Raw genomic sequence first — 17019 nt, forward strand, 5'->3', positions numbered from 1 at the left:
GTAAGATTTAGGAAGAAAGAATAATAACCCCACTCCCTCTCCACCCCCCACAAACTCACATTTAGATTTTTTGCAGACAGTTTTAGCACTTAGAATACTTACTCTTTTGCCTGGTTCTCCGGGCTCACCCTTCTCACCTTTCACACCACCTGGAGGACCCTGCATAAACAAAATTAGATTCACATTGGCTAACTGAACACTGTGTATCTATCAATTTACAATAAATGATGTTAAAGCCTTTTTGGTTACGTACTGGAGGGCCACGTATCCCTGGAGGTCCAGGAGGTCCCCGGTCACCAGGAAGACCCTATATGTAGTAGGAGAAAAGAAAGCAATGTTAACTTTGTAATACAGAATTCTCAATTCTAACTACTATAGCTAGCAAGGAACACTTAACAAGCTGCACTGTTAAGTGCAGTGTAACCAAAGGTAATAAGATGTCTCTAAGCCAAAGTTGAAACCTGCTAGGTCAAAAAACCTGGAGCTAGGGGCCAGCGGTGATGCTGGTATCCCTTATGGGCACCAGTTTGAGTCCCAGCTGCTCCATTTCCAATAGTTTCCTGCTAATGTGCCCAGGAAAAGCAGCAGAGGATGGCCCAAGTGTTAGGGCAGGGAGGCCTGGCTTCTGGCTTTGCGTCTAGCCTGGACCTGGCTGTTGTGGTCATCTGGGGATTGAACCACAAGATGGAAGATCTCTCTATCTCTATGTCTCTCTGTCTCTCCCTCTCTCTGTAAGTCTGACTTTCATATAAATAAATCTTTAAAAAGAAATCCTAGAGCTCACTCAAGATAATTTCTAGTGTATACATAAGTCAAGCTTTGAGATAAATATTATTACAACATTAAAATGAAAATATTCATTTTATTCTTATATTTTATAAAAAGCAAGAGAACCTAAAGCTGGGAGATTTGGGAGCTGTATAGCACATACACATTTTAGCAGAGAATTAAATGGCCTAACCCATATTCATGGTAGATTTTAAATATAATCCCCTATTCCTAACTTTCTTATTAGCATCTAAATGAAACAAAAATGCACACAGTCTGTTTGTTTAAAAGTCAGCCAGTACTCTATTTTTTAAACAAATTTATTTATTTATTTGGAAGTCAGAGGTACAGGGGGAGAGGGAGGGAGGGAGGGAGAGAGAGAGAGAGAGAGAGAGAGAGAGAGAGAGAAAGAGAGAGATCTTCCATCTACTAGTTCACTTCCCAAATAGCTGCAGCGGCCAAGGCTGGACCAGGCCAAACCCAGGAGCCAGGAGCTTCTTCCAAGTTTCCCACGTGAGTTCAGGGGCCCAAGCACTTGGGCCATCTGCTGTTTTCCCAAGAGCATTAGCAGGGAGCCGGGACTTGAACTAGAGCCCATAAGGGGTGCTGGCAGCTTAACCCACTGAGCCACAGTGATGGCCCCCAGCCAGTACATTATTTTTTTTAAGATTTATTTATTTATTTATTTGAGTGTCAGAGTTACACAGAGAGAGGAGAGGCAGAGAGAGAGAGAGAGAGAGAGAGAGAGAGGTCCTCCGTCCACTGGTTCACTCCCCAAATGACAACGGCAAGGGCTGAGCTGATCTGAAGCCAGGAGCCAGGAGCTTCTTCCAGGTCTCCCATCTGGGTGCAGGGACCCAAGGACTTGGACCATCTTCTACTGCTTTCCCAGGCCATAGCAGAGAGCCAGATTGGAAGCTGAGCAGCTGGGACTAGAACCAGCGCCCATATGTGATGCCTGCATGGCAGGCGGCGGCTTTACCCACTATGCCACGGAATTGGCCCTGCCGGTACACTATTAAAAAATATATTTGATCATTTTATCTACTCTAGTAGAAGCAAGGTATCAGATAATGATTTCTAAACACACAAAAGAAAGGTTTACAGAATAACATCATATTTCTCCTTGCATATAATGAAATGTAGAAAACAATCAACTAAGACAATAACAATCTACCTAACCATGATCTATTTTATATAGGAATGTATTACTGGGGCCGGCGCTGTGGCGCAGTGGTTTAACGCCCTGGCCTGAAGTGCCAGCATCCCATATGGGCGCCGGTTGGAGACCCGGCTGCTCCCCTTCTGAACCAGCTCTCTGCTATGGCCTGGGAAAGCAGTAGAAGATGGACCAAGTCCTTGGGCCTCTGCACCCTTGTGGGAGACCCAGAGGAAACTCCTGGCTCCTGGCTTCGGATCGGCGTAGCTCAGGCCATTGCGGCCAATTGGGAAGTGAACCAGTGGATGGAAGACCTCTCTCTCTCTCTCTACCTCTCCTCTCTGTGTAACTCTGACTTTCAAATAAATAAATCAATCTTTTAAAAAATGAATGTATTACTAAAATAGCTAAAAATGGAAACAACTGAGTGTACATTAACTGATGAAGTGAGTAAACAAAATATGCACTACCCACACAATGGAATATTACTTAGTCAAAAAAGAATGAAGTATTGTCACACACTACAAAATGTTTGAACTGGAAAATATTAGGTTAAGAAGGCAGACACAGAGGACAATATATCATTTAATTCTACTTATAGAAATATCCAGAATAGACAAATTTACAGAGCCAAGAAGTAGATGATTACTTGTTGTCTAGGGATGGAGAGTTTGTAGAGAAATAAGGGGTAAAAAAAAAATAGATATGGAGTTTTTGAAGAAGGCTAAAAATTTTCCAAAACCAAATTATGGTAATTGGTTCACTACTCTGTGAGTATAGAAAAAAAAGGAGTTGTAGATTTTAAGTGAGTGAAGTGTATGGCATGTAAATTATGTGTCCATAGCTGCATTAATTTTGTCATAACTTTAATGAAAATACCTAGAAGGAACTACTTAGGAAGGAAGATTCATTTCAGCTCATAGTTTTGGAGGTTCACAGTCAAAGGTCAGGCAGCCTCATTAGTCTGGCGTCTCATGGAGGCAATGGATGGCACCATGTATGTGGAAGGAGGACGACATGGAGAGCCAGGAAGTAGAAAGACACGGAGCACATTTTTAAAACTACCCTCTATGTGGCCTCTTCTTATAATGCCACCATGATTTGATCATGGAGGTCCACTATACCAACCTAACCCAATCCAATGACTTCCCAAATGCCACAACTTCAGACACCATAATTTGATCATGCCTCAATCATAATTCATCAACCATTAATACTAAGCCATTAACTGTGTTATTTTCCCCAGAAACCTCTTATATAGGAATAAAAACTTCATGCATTTCCTAAGTTCAACTTTAAGAACATAGTGATTCTTCCCCCTGTAACCATCGTTCTTAAATCTTTGTTATTTTTAAAATATTTTTAAAATATTCCAGCTTGTAATATATTTTAAAGGAATGTCACTTTCTTTTTTATAGAGTTATTTCTTTATTTGAGATGTAGAGATACAGACATAGAGAAGGAGAGACAGAGAGAAAGGTCCTCCATGCACTGGTTCACTCCCCAGATGGTCACAATGATCGGAACCGGGCAGATCTGAAGCCTAGGAGCTTCTTCCTGGTCTTCCACGTGGATAGAGGGGCCCAGGCATGTGGGCCATCTTCTGCAGTTTTCCCAGGCATATTAGCAGGGGGCTGGATTGGAAGAGGAGCAGCCAGGACATGAACCTGTGCCCATATGAGATGCCAGTGCCACAGGCAGAGGCTTAGCCTACTATGCCACAGCACCAGTCCCCAGTAATGTTACTTTCATAACAAGATGTTTTTAGCTTTTTTATTTTTCCAGCTTTACTGAGGTATAATTATGTGTATATCTAAGGTTTACAGTATGATGTTCATATATATATACACACACATTATGAAATAATTACCACAATCAAGTTAATTAACATATACATAGGAAGATTTTCATTGATGATTTCCTCTCTCCCTACTCACCTGATCTCCTTTTTGAAATTCAACATCAATAGGTCTTTTCTGTTCACTGATCTGCCCAGGTGGCCCAGGTGGACCCTGAAGACCTTGCTCGCCCTGTTTGCAAGATAAAATAAAAGATATAATATACCACACACCACGCTATAACACGTAAGCTAAGTCAGCCTCAAGAAAGAAAAAGAGAGTTTAAATGACTATGAAAGGTGAGGCTGAAAAATCAACTGTTTTTCTTTACTCACCTTTTCACCTTTGGGTCCCTGGAAATTTAAGCCCATATTTCCCTGAAAAGAGACGTTTCAGCTTAAAATCTCACTGACAACAGAAAATAAACCCCCTGCTAAACAAATGGTGTAAAGGAAAACAAAATTACCTTTGGTCCTGGAAGTCCTGGTGGACCGGGAGGGCCCTGAAATGACATAGAAAGGTGAAAATTACATTATTAAGTTTATTTCCAAAATTATTTGCTTTCATAAACACTTGAGATTGAAAGACTCTATAATGTCTTACCAATTCATTTCCCTCACTGCTTTGTAGTCAGGGAACATATTTAAATTTATGAAAATAACTAGATGAATTTGGAGCCTTCTGGTGACAGAACATGAGTAGGCAGGGGTAGAAAGTTAGGATAAGTTGAAGGATAGCACCAGTCTCAAAAGTCAATAAAAGCAGTTAACCTCATTAAGCATATTGCATTTCTCATATCAGAATTACAGGTCAATTTAGGTACCAAAAAGCAATGAACTCTCTTACTCTAAAAAGCATATGTATATGTTTTAAATCCAATTTTATTTTTATGTAATTTGATTTTTATTTTTGAGGATATTTTAAGGTTTGAAATATTAAATAAGAATTGGCCTGCCCAACTATGTTGCTTCTTAATCTCAAGGGATCTATTTATTTATCTATTGTACATTGGTGGCATATCTGAGAGTTTCCTTCACCTCTTGAATCAGAGTTAATTTAAGGAACATTCAGAGAAGTGTAGAGTGAATTGCTTAAGTGGCCACTAGGGTTAAAGGAATTCAACGTATAAGAATGCAGCCAGGGTACATCGATTTTGTAACAGCAGAGCTAGGGAATAGTACCGTAGTCCAGAATCTCATGCTTTGCAGGAGGTCTCCAACTCAGACATACTAAATAAAAGGGTTTTCTAACCCTTTCCCATGGAGTTCCAGGAAAGCAGAAATCAGTCTTTTCTGGTAGATTCTTCTAATATTTACCAAACGTTATTTCCTTCATTTAAGAGTAGAGGACCAATTGTCACGAACAAAAATGAACAATCTATAAAGCTATAATGAAAACTGTCACATAAATATATGGTAGATGAGAGATAGAGTGGCACATGAGAAATTGCTCTGACTGAAATACAATTTTCTTGCCCTTTTAAGAGGGCAACTGCAAAGTGCTAAATCCAAAACATGACTTGAATGACATCTAAGTATTTCAGTGGCAAAAATACTGAGAATTTATTCATGTGGAAAATCAGAGTGGCCACAGTGGTAGTACAATAAGAGAAGTGCTTGCACATTCAGGACTGTTAGAGGTTTTTGCTTCTCTCCCAGGGCACACAAATCTAGGATCCACTTGCAATGATCACTTTTCCCTCACAAATCCTACTATTTTGTCCCTGACCTCAAAGAAATGAGAGCCAATATTTTCTGAGGCCCAATTTTTGTTCTTCCTAAACAAAATAACTGACATTTGAAGAAACATTTTTCAAGTAACTAAAAAACTGCCTTGGAAAATTTCCTGAGACAGCCAGAATTGACTTCAGTGCTGACACATCAAGAGGCAACCAACAAAATACTTTATTTTAAATCTTTCTTTTTATATACATTTTTCCCAGGTATAAATGGAGCTACTACTTAGAATGCATATTTTCACCATAACTTAAAATCACTCTTAAATGAGAAAGTTATAGATTATGAATATTGACAATTTATTACACCTTAAAATATTAGGAATAATATTAACATTTGTGAGAGAAGTCATAAAGAAAGGAGGAGAAATGAAATTACAAAAGGAAGCTTACCATCAAACCTGGTGGTCCTGGGGGACCAATTGGCCCTGGTATACCAATGGGACCAGTTGGGCCCTGTTATAAATGGAGTAAGGAAAAGTATGAGAAAAAAAAAAAAGTAAAACAAGCCCCTCACTGTATTACAAAGAACTAAGTGGATGAATTTTAAACAAGTTGTTGCTGGAATTCTCTTGTAAAATTCTATAATGTTGCAGTATTATAAGCAGAATTTAAAATATATAAGAATAAAAGGATTAAGTAGCTATAAAAAGTCAACTACACAGGATGGATGCAGCTTTCAAAAAGTTTATATTTTATAGTTGCAATAAAATATAGAACAAATAATAAGGAAAATTTATTAAAAAAAAGTGATAAACATGGGCATTTAGTGCAGCTTTTATGCTATAAATGGGAAGCGCAAGGTTGTTACTTTCAAGGTAGTTTCTCTAATTTCAAAATAAATAAGATTCAAGATAAAGAAGGGAATAAGAATAACCACATACATGATAAGGCAGTGATGTAAGTGTTAGGGGATAAAGTTTAGCATCTAAAAAACTGAAAATTTACCTGCCTTGCAAGCCAGCAACTCTACTCCTAAACATACATTGTAGAATGTTTTATCATGAGAAAAATCATAGTAAGTTCACAAATGGAAAGTTATATGGAAGTGAAAGTGAGTGAACTACAGCCAAATACAACATGGATGAGCTTGAAACCAACACCTTGAAAATATATTACAAGAAAAAAGTACAAGAGCTATCATGAAAATAAAGCTAAACACTCTAAACAAAAATTGCCAGCAAATTGTACATAAAATTATAAAAAATAAAACGAATGAAATTTTAATTACAAAATGCAATATGCATAGAAAAAACAAGTTACAGAAAAGCACATAAAATATTATTTTTACAAAGAGACATTAAATATTCTATGTTTGGAGATAGATGCAAGTAGAAAACTCAAGATATTCGTTATTCCTTGAAGGAATGCAGAAGAATTTGACTGTCAAGAACACATAGGATGGCTCAAAATTATTTAATTTTTTTTTAATTTTTTTTTTTTGACAGGCAGAGTGGACAGTGAGAGAGAGAGACAGAGAGAAAGGTCTTCCTTTTGCCGTTGGTTCACCCTCCAATGGCCGCCGCGGCTGGCACGCTGCGGCCAGCGCACCGCGCTGATCCGGTGGCAGGAGCCAGGAGCCAGGTGCTTTTCCTGGTCTCCCATGGGGTGCAGGGCCCAAGCACTTGGGCCATCCTCCACTGCACTCCCTGGCCACAGCAGAGAGCTGGCCTGGAAGAGGGGCAACCGGGACAGAATCCAGCGCCCCAACCGGGACTAGAACCCGGTGTGCCGGCGCCGCTAGGCGGAGGATTAGTCTAGTGAGCCGCGGCGCCGGCCTCAAAATTATTTAAAATGTTTTAGCTTTTCAATGTGTTGGGTTCATAGATGCTCATTTTATAGCTATGTTTCATAAATTGCACATATCTTGCATATAACTTTTTGTATTTTCAAACATTACATAATTTATCAAACATAAAGGGTGAGAATGAGCACACTTGAGAGAATATTGGTAGTTAATTGATGTCCAATAAGGAATGAGAAGTTTGCTAGTAAAAAAAAAAGTCCCAATATATCTTAGTGATTAAACACCAGAAAGTAATGATTATTATTTTTGGTAAAAAACAATTCTTATGATTTATTAACCCTAAGAAATTGACTTCCTAATCTAAAAATACTCAAAACCAAAGGCTTTATACATATTATTTGCAGGCTAACAATTTTTTCTTAACATTACATTTGAGGGCCCACATTGTGGCATAGTGGATAAAGCCACCACCTACAGTGTAGGCATCTTGAGTGTAAGCAGTTTGAGTCCTGGTTGCTCCACTTATGATCCAGCTCTCTGCTAACGTGCCTGGGAAAGCAGCAGAGGATGGCCCAAGTCTATGTCCCCTGTACCCACATGGGAGACCTGAAAGAAGCTCCTGGCTCCCAGCTCCTGGTTTTGGACTGGCCTAGCTCTGGCCGTTGTGGCCATTTGAGAAATGAACTCGCGGATGGATGATCTCTCTCTCTCTGTATCTCCTTCTCTCTTTCTGTAGCTTTGCCTTTTAAATAAATAAATCATAAAAATTATTTAAAAAGACTACACTTGATGATCACCATGCATAAATTGTATTCCTCCAGCCTCTGAAACATGTATTCATATGTTATGCAATGATAGTGTCACAAATGATGCTTGTTAACCTCTTAAATGAGAAACAATTTTAAAAGTTATTTAATTATTTACTTTATTTGAGAGACAGAGAGAAGGACAGATAGACAAACAGATGGAGAGAACATCTACCTGTTGGTTCATTCCTCAAATGCTTGTAACAGTTAGAAGTAGGCCTGAAACTCCAGCCAAGTCTCTCACATGAGTGGCAGAGACCAAAGCACTTGAGCCATCACCTGTTACCTCCAGGGAATCCCAACTGGTGGCTTAACCACTAGGCCAAGGCCTGGCACTGATCTTTAATTTAATCATGTCATATACCGTTCCCCACAGTATAAAAACAAGAATATAGGACCCTATTTATGTGGCCAATTCCAAAACAAAAATTTCCATGGAAACTTAAGAGAAAGGTAGAAGACCAAAGAATTACTTATTAAAATTATCTCTGGGGGCCGGCACTGTGGCATAGCAGGTTAACACCCTGGCCTGAAGCACCGGCATCCCATATGGGCGCTGGTTCGAGACCCGGCTGCTCCACTCCCAATCCAGCTCTCTGATGTGGCCTGGGAAAACAGTGGAAGATGACCCAAGTCCTTGGGCCTCTTCACCCACATGGGGAACCTGGAGGAAGCTCCTGGATCCTCGCTTCAGATCATCACAGCTCCGGCGATTGTGGCCAACCGGGGAGTGAATCATCGGATGGAGGACCACCTTCTCTCTCTCTCTAACTCTAACTCTAACTCTGACTCTGACTCTGACTCTGACTTTAAAATAAATAAATCTTTAAAAAAATTATCTCTGGCCAAGATTGCTTTTATTTTCAGGTAGGAGGTACATGCAATGTCTACCAAACTTCTGATAATAATTTCTATGACTAAAATGGAGGGTACTAAAGGTTGGGTGGTTTCTGTGATCTTTATTTAATAAACAGAGCAAAGAAGAGAGTCATTAGATGCTTACTTGTATTCCAGGAGGACCTGGATATCCTGGATTACCCTTTGGTCCTGGCAGTGATGACATAATTATACTACCTGATTCCCCCTGAAAGACACCATCAAAGGAAGCTGTAATAGTTATAATACACAAAAAGTGGCAAGAACACAAAAATGATTTGAGTATGCAATTTGTTACATAAATATACTATTATAAGACTAGAACATATCAATAATGAAAATGAATAAATTTATTTTTAAAGGAAATTGAGGAAATGGCTAAATAGATTTAACTGTGGTATCTTCAGTTATTCATTCATTGCAAAATATTCATTAAATATTCACCAAGACCAGGAGCTGCAGAGGAAACAGATTGATAAGTAGCATTCCAGGATGAAAGGACAGCCCAGTGTTCCACCTCTGCACTTGACTACTGTCTCCCTGGCTGGACCTGTCTGGGATGTTACACCTTGGCTGCAGGGCTCCTGGTTTCTTAACTCCTGAGGCTTAATAACTATTTCAACAGGACCTTGTTTTTCTTGCTTTGTAAATAATCATGTTTCAAAAAATACACAAAAGCAGAGGGAAGATTTAATCACCAAACAAGAGTGAGCATAAGCACTCTTGAGATTTTGGTGTGTGACCTTCCAGATTTATGTATGTGTGTTCATAGATTTTTTAATTTTTTTGTCAAAATGAATTCATCCTTTCCCTATTGTGACCATCTTGTTTCAAAGCATATTATTTTCCTATGTCATTAAATAATCCTGTCCACCTTGTAAAAAAAATATTCACCAAGAATTGTGCTCAATTTTGAACACTTGGTAGTGAAGATAAACAAAGACTTTTTTTTCTCACAAAACTAACGATAAAATGGGGAAACACAGACCATAATATGTAAAATGACAATATGTTCGATCAAGGACTATGAAAAAAACAGCAATATTGTGAGAAAGAGTGGAGAATATTAGTTTGGGTAGTTAAAGAAAGGTGATTTGTCAAAGAAGGGTGATCTGTGAAGGTAATATTCAGCTCGAGACACAGAGGATAATAAGGAATCAGCAAGTAAAGGCAGGGGAAAGAGTATCAGGCAATGTAAACAGTACATCCCAAAGACCCCCAAAAAAAAACAGAGTTTGGCACATTCAAATAACTGTATGCAGACTGATGTGATCAGTGAGCCAAGGGAAAAGTGGTTTAAGGTAAGCCTATAAATAGAGGCAGGGACCAGACCAGGCAAGTCTTAGAATCATGGAAAAGAATGTGGACTTTATCTTAGATACACAGTGGGAAGCCCTTGAAGGTTTATAAGCAGGGAGATTAAATTACTGATTTACATTTTTAAGAGATCATTCTTGGTTGCTTTGTAGAGAACAAATCAGGCTGGGAGTTGGGGGTTAATAAGAGGGAGGGAGGGAAGGAGAGGGGGAGGGAGGGAAGGAGAGGGAGAGGGAGGGGGAGGAGAAGGGGGAGGGAGAGAGATTAGTTAAGAGGCTACTGCAATAGTGCAGAGACATTGTAGCTTGTATGGTAACAGCAGAGATGGAGGACAGTAGATGAATTTCAAATGTTTTAAAAGCAAACTTAATAGTATTTAGTTATAGAATGGAATTGGGAGGTTGTGAAAGAGTGGAATGTGTAAATGCTAATTCTCAGGTTTTGAGTTCATGTAAGAGTATTCAAAATACGTGTATTTAGTGCTGCAAATTTTAGATTGAGGAAGATTGAGGGCATATTTATTGGGGGGCAGGTTAATTTTGAATATGTTAATTTGAATGTCTGGTAGATACCTGAGTGGAGATGTCATTGGGGTAGCTGAATACATGCAAGTTACATAAAAATAATTTAGAGAAACAAATGTAGGCATTCAGTAGACAGTAATCAATGCTATTGGCATTAGTAATATTGCTGGGCATGGAAAAGAATGGGCCAAGACTATGTCCTGATGCTTTCTGGACTGGATAAAAGGAACTTGTTCAGAAGACTGCAAAACAGTTAGAGATGCAGAAGAAAAATAGGAAAGGGTAATGTCACAAAGCTAAGGGAAGAGAGTACTCCTGCAGAATGCAGGTGGTCAACTGTATTAAAGTGTTATGTGATAGAGAACGGAAGGTGTCAGAAAAGAAACTTGAGTCTGATATATACTTTTTCAAGTACTCAGCACACAGAAGGTACTTAAAGTCATGGGGGCAGAGGAGACTACTTAAGAAGAGCTCTCAAGAGTGCCCCTGCACAAATTCTAGAAGCATCCATCTTAAAGACAGAAGTCCAAGTCATGATCGTATTGAAGTTACAGGCTTTCCAAATATTTTATTCAAACAATTCACCCTTTTTAAATTTATTTTTAAGGAAGACAAATTCATAAGTACAACTTTAGGAATATAGTTATTCTTTCCACCATACCTGTCCTCCCACACTCCCACCCCTCCACCTCCTCCCTCTCCATCCCCAGTCCCATTCTCCATCAAGATTCGTTTTCAATTAACTTTGTACACATAAGACCGACCCTATACTAAGTAAAGATTTCAACAATTTGCACACACACACACATACACACACACATACAAAAAAACCCACTGTTTGAGAACTAGTTTTACTCTTAACTCTTAGAATACAACTCTCTGAAGACAGGGGTCCTGCATGGGAAATTAGTGCACAGTGACTCCTGTTGTTAATTTAACAATTAACATTCTTATGTATGACATCAGTGACCAACAATTCACCTTTCCAACATAAAATGCTTACCTTCATACCTGGGATCCCAGGAGGCCCCTATTATTGAAAAGAAAATGGATCATTTTATATGCATGAGTGGAAAGCAGACAAAAGAACTCAATTTTTTTGAAAAATAGAATACAAATGGAATCCATTGTCACAAGATCATTTCTGCGAAAGAAATATCTTAGGCTACTTAGAGATAACATATGACATACCATAGAATACTTGCTTTTTACAGCAGAGTTATACTGCAACATTTTTCGTTTAAAAAATTATCTAGTTTACTAATTTTAAACACACTACTTTGTTTCACATGAATGCATCAGGCTCACTCCTTACAATTCTGCTCCTTCTGTTAATTTCCATATTGTTTATAACCCCAAATTTTATAACTTACTGGAGGACCCTGTAAACCAGGAAAACCAGGACTGCCTGGAAAGCCACGCTCTCCCTAGAAGGAGTTAAAAATAAAGAACATGAAACAACAGAAAACAAAGAATAACGATACCAGCAAACTGATTTATTAAAAATATTTCTATAAAAGCCATTTTGAAACATGCCATACTGCCAAAATTAGCCTTCACTTTCCAATTATTTCAATATTACTATCCATATCAATTCAACCTTCTAAGATACTTTTACCCCTACTCATCCACCCCAATCAGAAATAAAGAAAAAAATCTCCTACTCCCGTCATTTGCTTCTGACAAATCCATTTTAAGACCATCACACCACAGATTCCTTGCCTATCATCACATTTAATAGTTAATGATTTGCCCAATTTTCTGCCAATGTATTATATAGATTCTTATTTTAACTGCCCTATTGCATTTTGCTTTTACTGTAAACTATTTCAAATTATTTTTGTAAAGAGGAAAGGATGGTAAGAAAGAAGGCCGTTAATATCACCAAGAGGACAATAACAGGAATAGTTCTAGCAATTGCAGGTCGTTATGTTGTCTAGGCACTCGATTATTCTCACTCACTATTGTAAAGTACTGATACGGACATTTGGGTTAGAAAACAAAAGCTAAAATTGCTGCTGAAGAACCTCAACGCAAGTTCCTTTAAATACCTATATGCCACAGTAATCCTAGAAACAACAGTGATAGAGGGTTCAAAGAATAAAATTACTACAGTTGCATGCCTTTGAGTTACTTTCAAATATTTCCCTCTCTCTATCACTTTTTGCACATGGAAAAAATAGGTCAAGAGAGTAAGGAAGCAGTCTCTACATCTAGATTAGAAAATAGAAAAAAAGAGCCCATACGTTACGGTTACCACTCCAGTGTTCATCCATTCACTTACATAGTAAGAAATATAAGGAAACCAGTGCATCTGAATGCATGAATAATAAACCTATTTAATTTGCTTAAAATTTGTGGCTCACATAACTTGGGGCTTGAAATAAATTAACCATTAGGTCTGCTAAGGTACTGATTTATAAAAAGGTAAAAAAAATCTTAAATCATTTGGTATACTATACTCATTCTAGACACATTGGCCTTCAAATTTAAAGTTTGTTGATTAATACATATTGGTAAAAAATAATAACCATGATGGGTACAAGAATGTGTAGTCCATCTTAACATGAACTGTGTCACGTATACTAATGCCATATTCACCCTGTTACTATGGGACTGCCCCAGTTTAAATGAAGAACACAGGTAAGCCTCTCACATCCAAAAAAATTTAAGATTATTATCACTGTTATCATTATTGGTGGCAAGGATCATACTAACCTGGAGAAATATTGTATGTATAAGGAATTGTAGTGCCTTCAAATATATACTGATACTACAATAATTATTACATAACATAGACATCATAATGCAAAGTAGTTTGTTTAAGTTTAAAATTTGACCAAATATAAAATCTGACACATGCCACTAGTTAGAAAGGGCTAGGATATTCCTGAGTAGTTTTCCAGAATATTATGTGCAGAAAATAACAAGGTCAAAAGGATATACACAAAATAATGTTGTATAGCACTAACCGGAAGGAAAAGGATTAAAGGGAGAAAGTGAGAACAGTGGCTACAATATGGAAGCCTTTTATAAGAGTCACTTTTCCTCATCTTTTTGTTGCTATCACTTTATATTGAATTCAAACAGTTGACTAAAGATAAGAAAGTGGGTCAGGAAAAACTGTTTGCCATATCTAAAGTTTTGTTTCTCTTTTCAAATTGTTCAAGGTATCCATCATTTTTGCTGACAGGGAAGAGTTTCAATTATCATACTAACAGTTTTAGCAAAAATTGATGTGCTGCATCACATATAGATTATCTTTTTAAGGAAGTAATTTGTTAAGTTATAAAAACTGCTGTCTTACTACTTTTTACTTGTTGACTATTATGATTAGTGGTGCATTAAGCCTCTGAATATAGAGTGCATTAAAATGATGTCTTTGCAAAAATTGATGAAGAGAGGGGAAGGTGGGAGGACGATTTGAGGGGAGCAGCAGAGTGAGGGAAGTGTGGCTGTCTCCTTGGAACTATACCTGCGGAATGCACAAAGTCTGCTTCTCTTTATGTTAATAAAATTTTGTTAAAAAGCTATAAAAACTCAAAATATGAAATATTTGGATACTTAAATAGTATATAGTTTTACAAAAAGGCAAAGGTAATGAATGATAAACTAAGTTCTACTCTAAACAAATGATACAAAATTTGAAACATGTATATCCTAATTCCTTTTTATTTATTTATTTATTTATTTATTTTGACAAGCAGAGTGGACAGTGAGAGAGAGAGACAGAGAGAAAGGTCCTCCTTTGCCGTTGGTTCACCCTTCAATGGCCGCCGCAGCCAGCGCACCGCGCTGATCTGATGGCAGGAGCCGGGTACTTATCCTGGTCTCCCATGGGGTGCAGGGCCCAAGCACTTGGGCCATCCTCCACTGCACTCCCGGGCCACAGCAGAGAGCTGGCCTGGAAGAGGGGCAACCAGGACAGAATCTGGCGCCCCGACCGGGACTAGAACCCGGTGTGCCGGCGCCGCAGGCAGAGGATTAGCCTAGTGAGCCGCGGCGCCGGCCAATTCCTTTTTAATTCTATTTTAGTCTAAGGTCAAAAAAGAATTTTGTGAATAATCTTGTACATGGTGCAATATCCAGCTAATTACGTATATTTAAAGAAATTACTGATGTTTCAATATAGTGAAAATATTTTCAGAACACATCTTACACATGTCCTAGACAAAAACTATTATATCTCTTCAACATTCTTCAATTTACTTCTTCCTATTTTTGTGTTTATTACCAGGCATACTGTCTGAGATGGAGCTGAAGAAATCTCACCTTGGTTCCATTGCATCCAGGGATACCTTGAGGTCCTGGGGCCCCATCATGGCCTGGCATTCCCTTTAAAAAGGGACATAACACATGTATAATATTTCTTAAATTACTTTTTAAGGAATTTCAAAATGAAAACATGAGATCCTACTTACAGGAAGGCCGGGTGTCCCTGGAAATCCAGGAAGTCCAGGAGGACCCTATGAGAAGAAATGAGTTCCTTTAACCAAAAGACAACCAATAACAATAAAATAACATCCAACCTAAGGATATTATGAAAGTTATATTTAAAATAGAAATGGATAAAGTGAATCTTATTTGTAATTACCATTCTTTTTTAAATGTCAGAGAAAAATGTCCTATATGTATTTAAAAGCCTGTTTTACAGAAAACAACCATAGAAGAAACTACTTACTTGAAGGATCATTGTGCTCAATGTACTTAGTAGGAACAGGCAAATTTGTAGATAAAATATCTAACATATAAATGCCAGGTTTGTGAAGAACAATGAATCCAGGATGGGGAAGTAGAAAATATATATTCCCCTGAGGACTTTAATTAAGTGATAACCCTCAATTTTTTTCAATTAAATTTCCTTGACAGGATTGGCATAAATACAAGTTTGACAACATTTTCTGTGGGTGAATCCATGGGAAAAAGATACTCTTATATACGGTTAGTAAGGATTTCAAATACTATAGAGGAAATTTAGAAGGATCTACCAAGATTACACATGCATTTTCCCATTGACCTAGCAACTCACTTCATTTCTACACTAGAAATCATGAAACAAAATATGATATCCAAGATGATTAGTCAGTATTTTTATAGCTAGTTTAGAACCAACCATATAACCACCACTTGTAATACTTATACATTTTCATGTTGTATGGTACAATTATTTCAACACATATACACGCCATGAACTGATTAAACTGGACAACAAGCCTATCTATTTCCTTACCTTTTACTTCTGTTTTTTTTTTTTTTTGACAGGCAGAGTTATTGAAAGAGAGACAGAGAGAAAGGTCTTCCTTCCGTTGGTTCACTCCCCAAAATGGCCACTACAGCCAGTGTGCTGCGCGGATCCGAAGCCAGGAGCCAGGTGCTTCTCCTGGTCTCCCATGGCGTGCAGGGCCCAAGGACCTGGGTCATTCTCCACTGCACTCCCAGGCCACAGCAGAGAGCTGGACTGGAAGAGGAACAACCCGGATAGAATCCGGCGCCCCAACCAGGACTAGAACCCGGGGTGCCGGCGCCGCAGGTGGAGGATTAGCCAAGTGAGCCACCGCACCGGCCACCTTTTACTTCTGTTCAATGTCTACCAGCTCCTTTCTTTCAGCTCTTGGTACAGTACATATTACATTATTGTGATCTACAGTCACCCCACTGTGCTATGGAACATTAGTAATTGTTAGTTTTATGTGACTGTGTTTTGGGACCCATTATTAAGTAAATTTTAAAAATTAAAATAGAAATTAAAATTTGGTAAAAAGGAAATTCTTAAAAATTGAAAATAAACTATAATTAGCAAATCTATTTCAAGTTGTTGACGTAATCACAGAGATAAAAGAATTACTTCAAGCATCTTTCAAAAAGGGTATTTTGATTATAAATAGTGGAATTTAGTAAACTCAACTGAGGACAAAAACAAAAAACAAAAAAGCAGTATTCAAGAATCCTATTATTACTATTAAAACTGAAACTGTTTTTGTTAATTTACAAATTATTTTAAAGCTATTATAAGGATATTGTAGGAGAAAGTAAATAAGAAATTATATTAATGTCACTAGGAAACAAGACTTTCACATTAACAGAGAGACAAAAGTGTGGGAGAGAGATAAGTATACCAATTCTTTTAATTTTAAATTTCAATTGTAAATAATAATAGGAACTCTTTTTTTTCTTTTAAAAAACATTTCTAACTGTCCACTGAAAATTCCTCAAAACAATGACAAATTCAGTAGCAATGAAAGCCCTTAA

The 17019-nt window shown here is 37.8% G+C and overlaps 1 protein-coding gene across 2 annotated transcripts in view; it reads right to left on the reverse strand.

Moving 5' to 3' along the window:
* COL4A5 (collagen type IV alpha 5 chain) overlaps nt 1-17019 on the reverse strand; it is a 259685-nt gene that overhangs the window by 127643 nt on the left and 115023 nt on the right. For both annotated transcript variants that reach the window (XM_002720176.6, XM_089324139.1), the window contains exons 5-15: nt 15192-15236; nt 15043-15105; nt 12144-12197; nt 11774-11800; nt 9057-9137; nt 5894-5956; nt 4232-4267; nt 4101-4142; nt 3865-3957; nt 254-307; nt 103-159 (exon numbers count right to left, since the gene is read on the reverse strand). In XM_002720176.6, coding sequence (XP_002720222.4) covers nt 103-159; nt 254-307; nt 3865-3957; nt 4101-4142; nt 4232-4267; nt 5894-5956; nt 9057-9137; nt 11774-11800; nt 12144-12197; nt 15043-15105; nt 15192-15236 — 615 coding nt within the window. The remainder of the gene's footprint in view (nt 1-102; nt 160-253; nt 308-3864; nt 3958-4100; nt 4143-4231; nt 4268-5893; nt 5957-9056; nt 9138-11773; nt 11801-12143; nt 12198-15042; nt 15106-15191; nt 15237-17019) is intronic.

This window comes from Oryctolagus cuniculus, chromosome X (genome assembly GCF_051225735.1).
Source record: "Oryctolagus cuniculus isolate XC-2025 breed Fujian yellow rabbit chromosome X, ASM5122573v1, whole genome shotgun sequence".
Taxonomy (NCBI): domain Eukaryota; kingdom Metazoa; phylum Chordata; class Mammalia; order Lagomorpha; family Leporidae; genus Oryctolagus; species Oryctolagus cuniculus.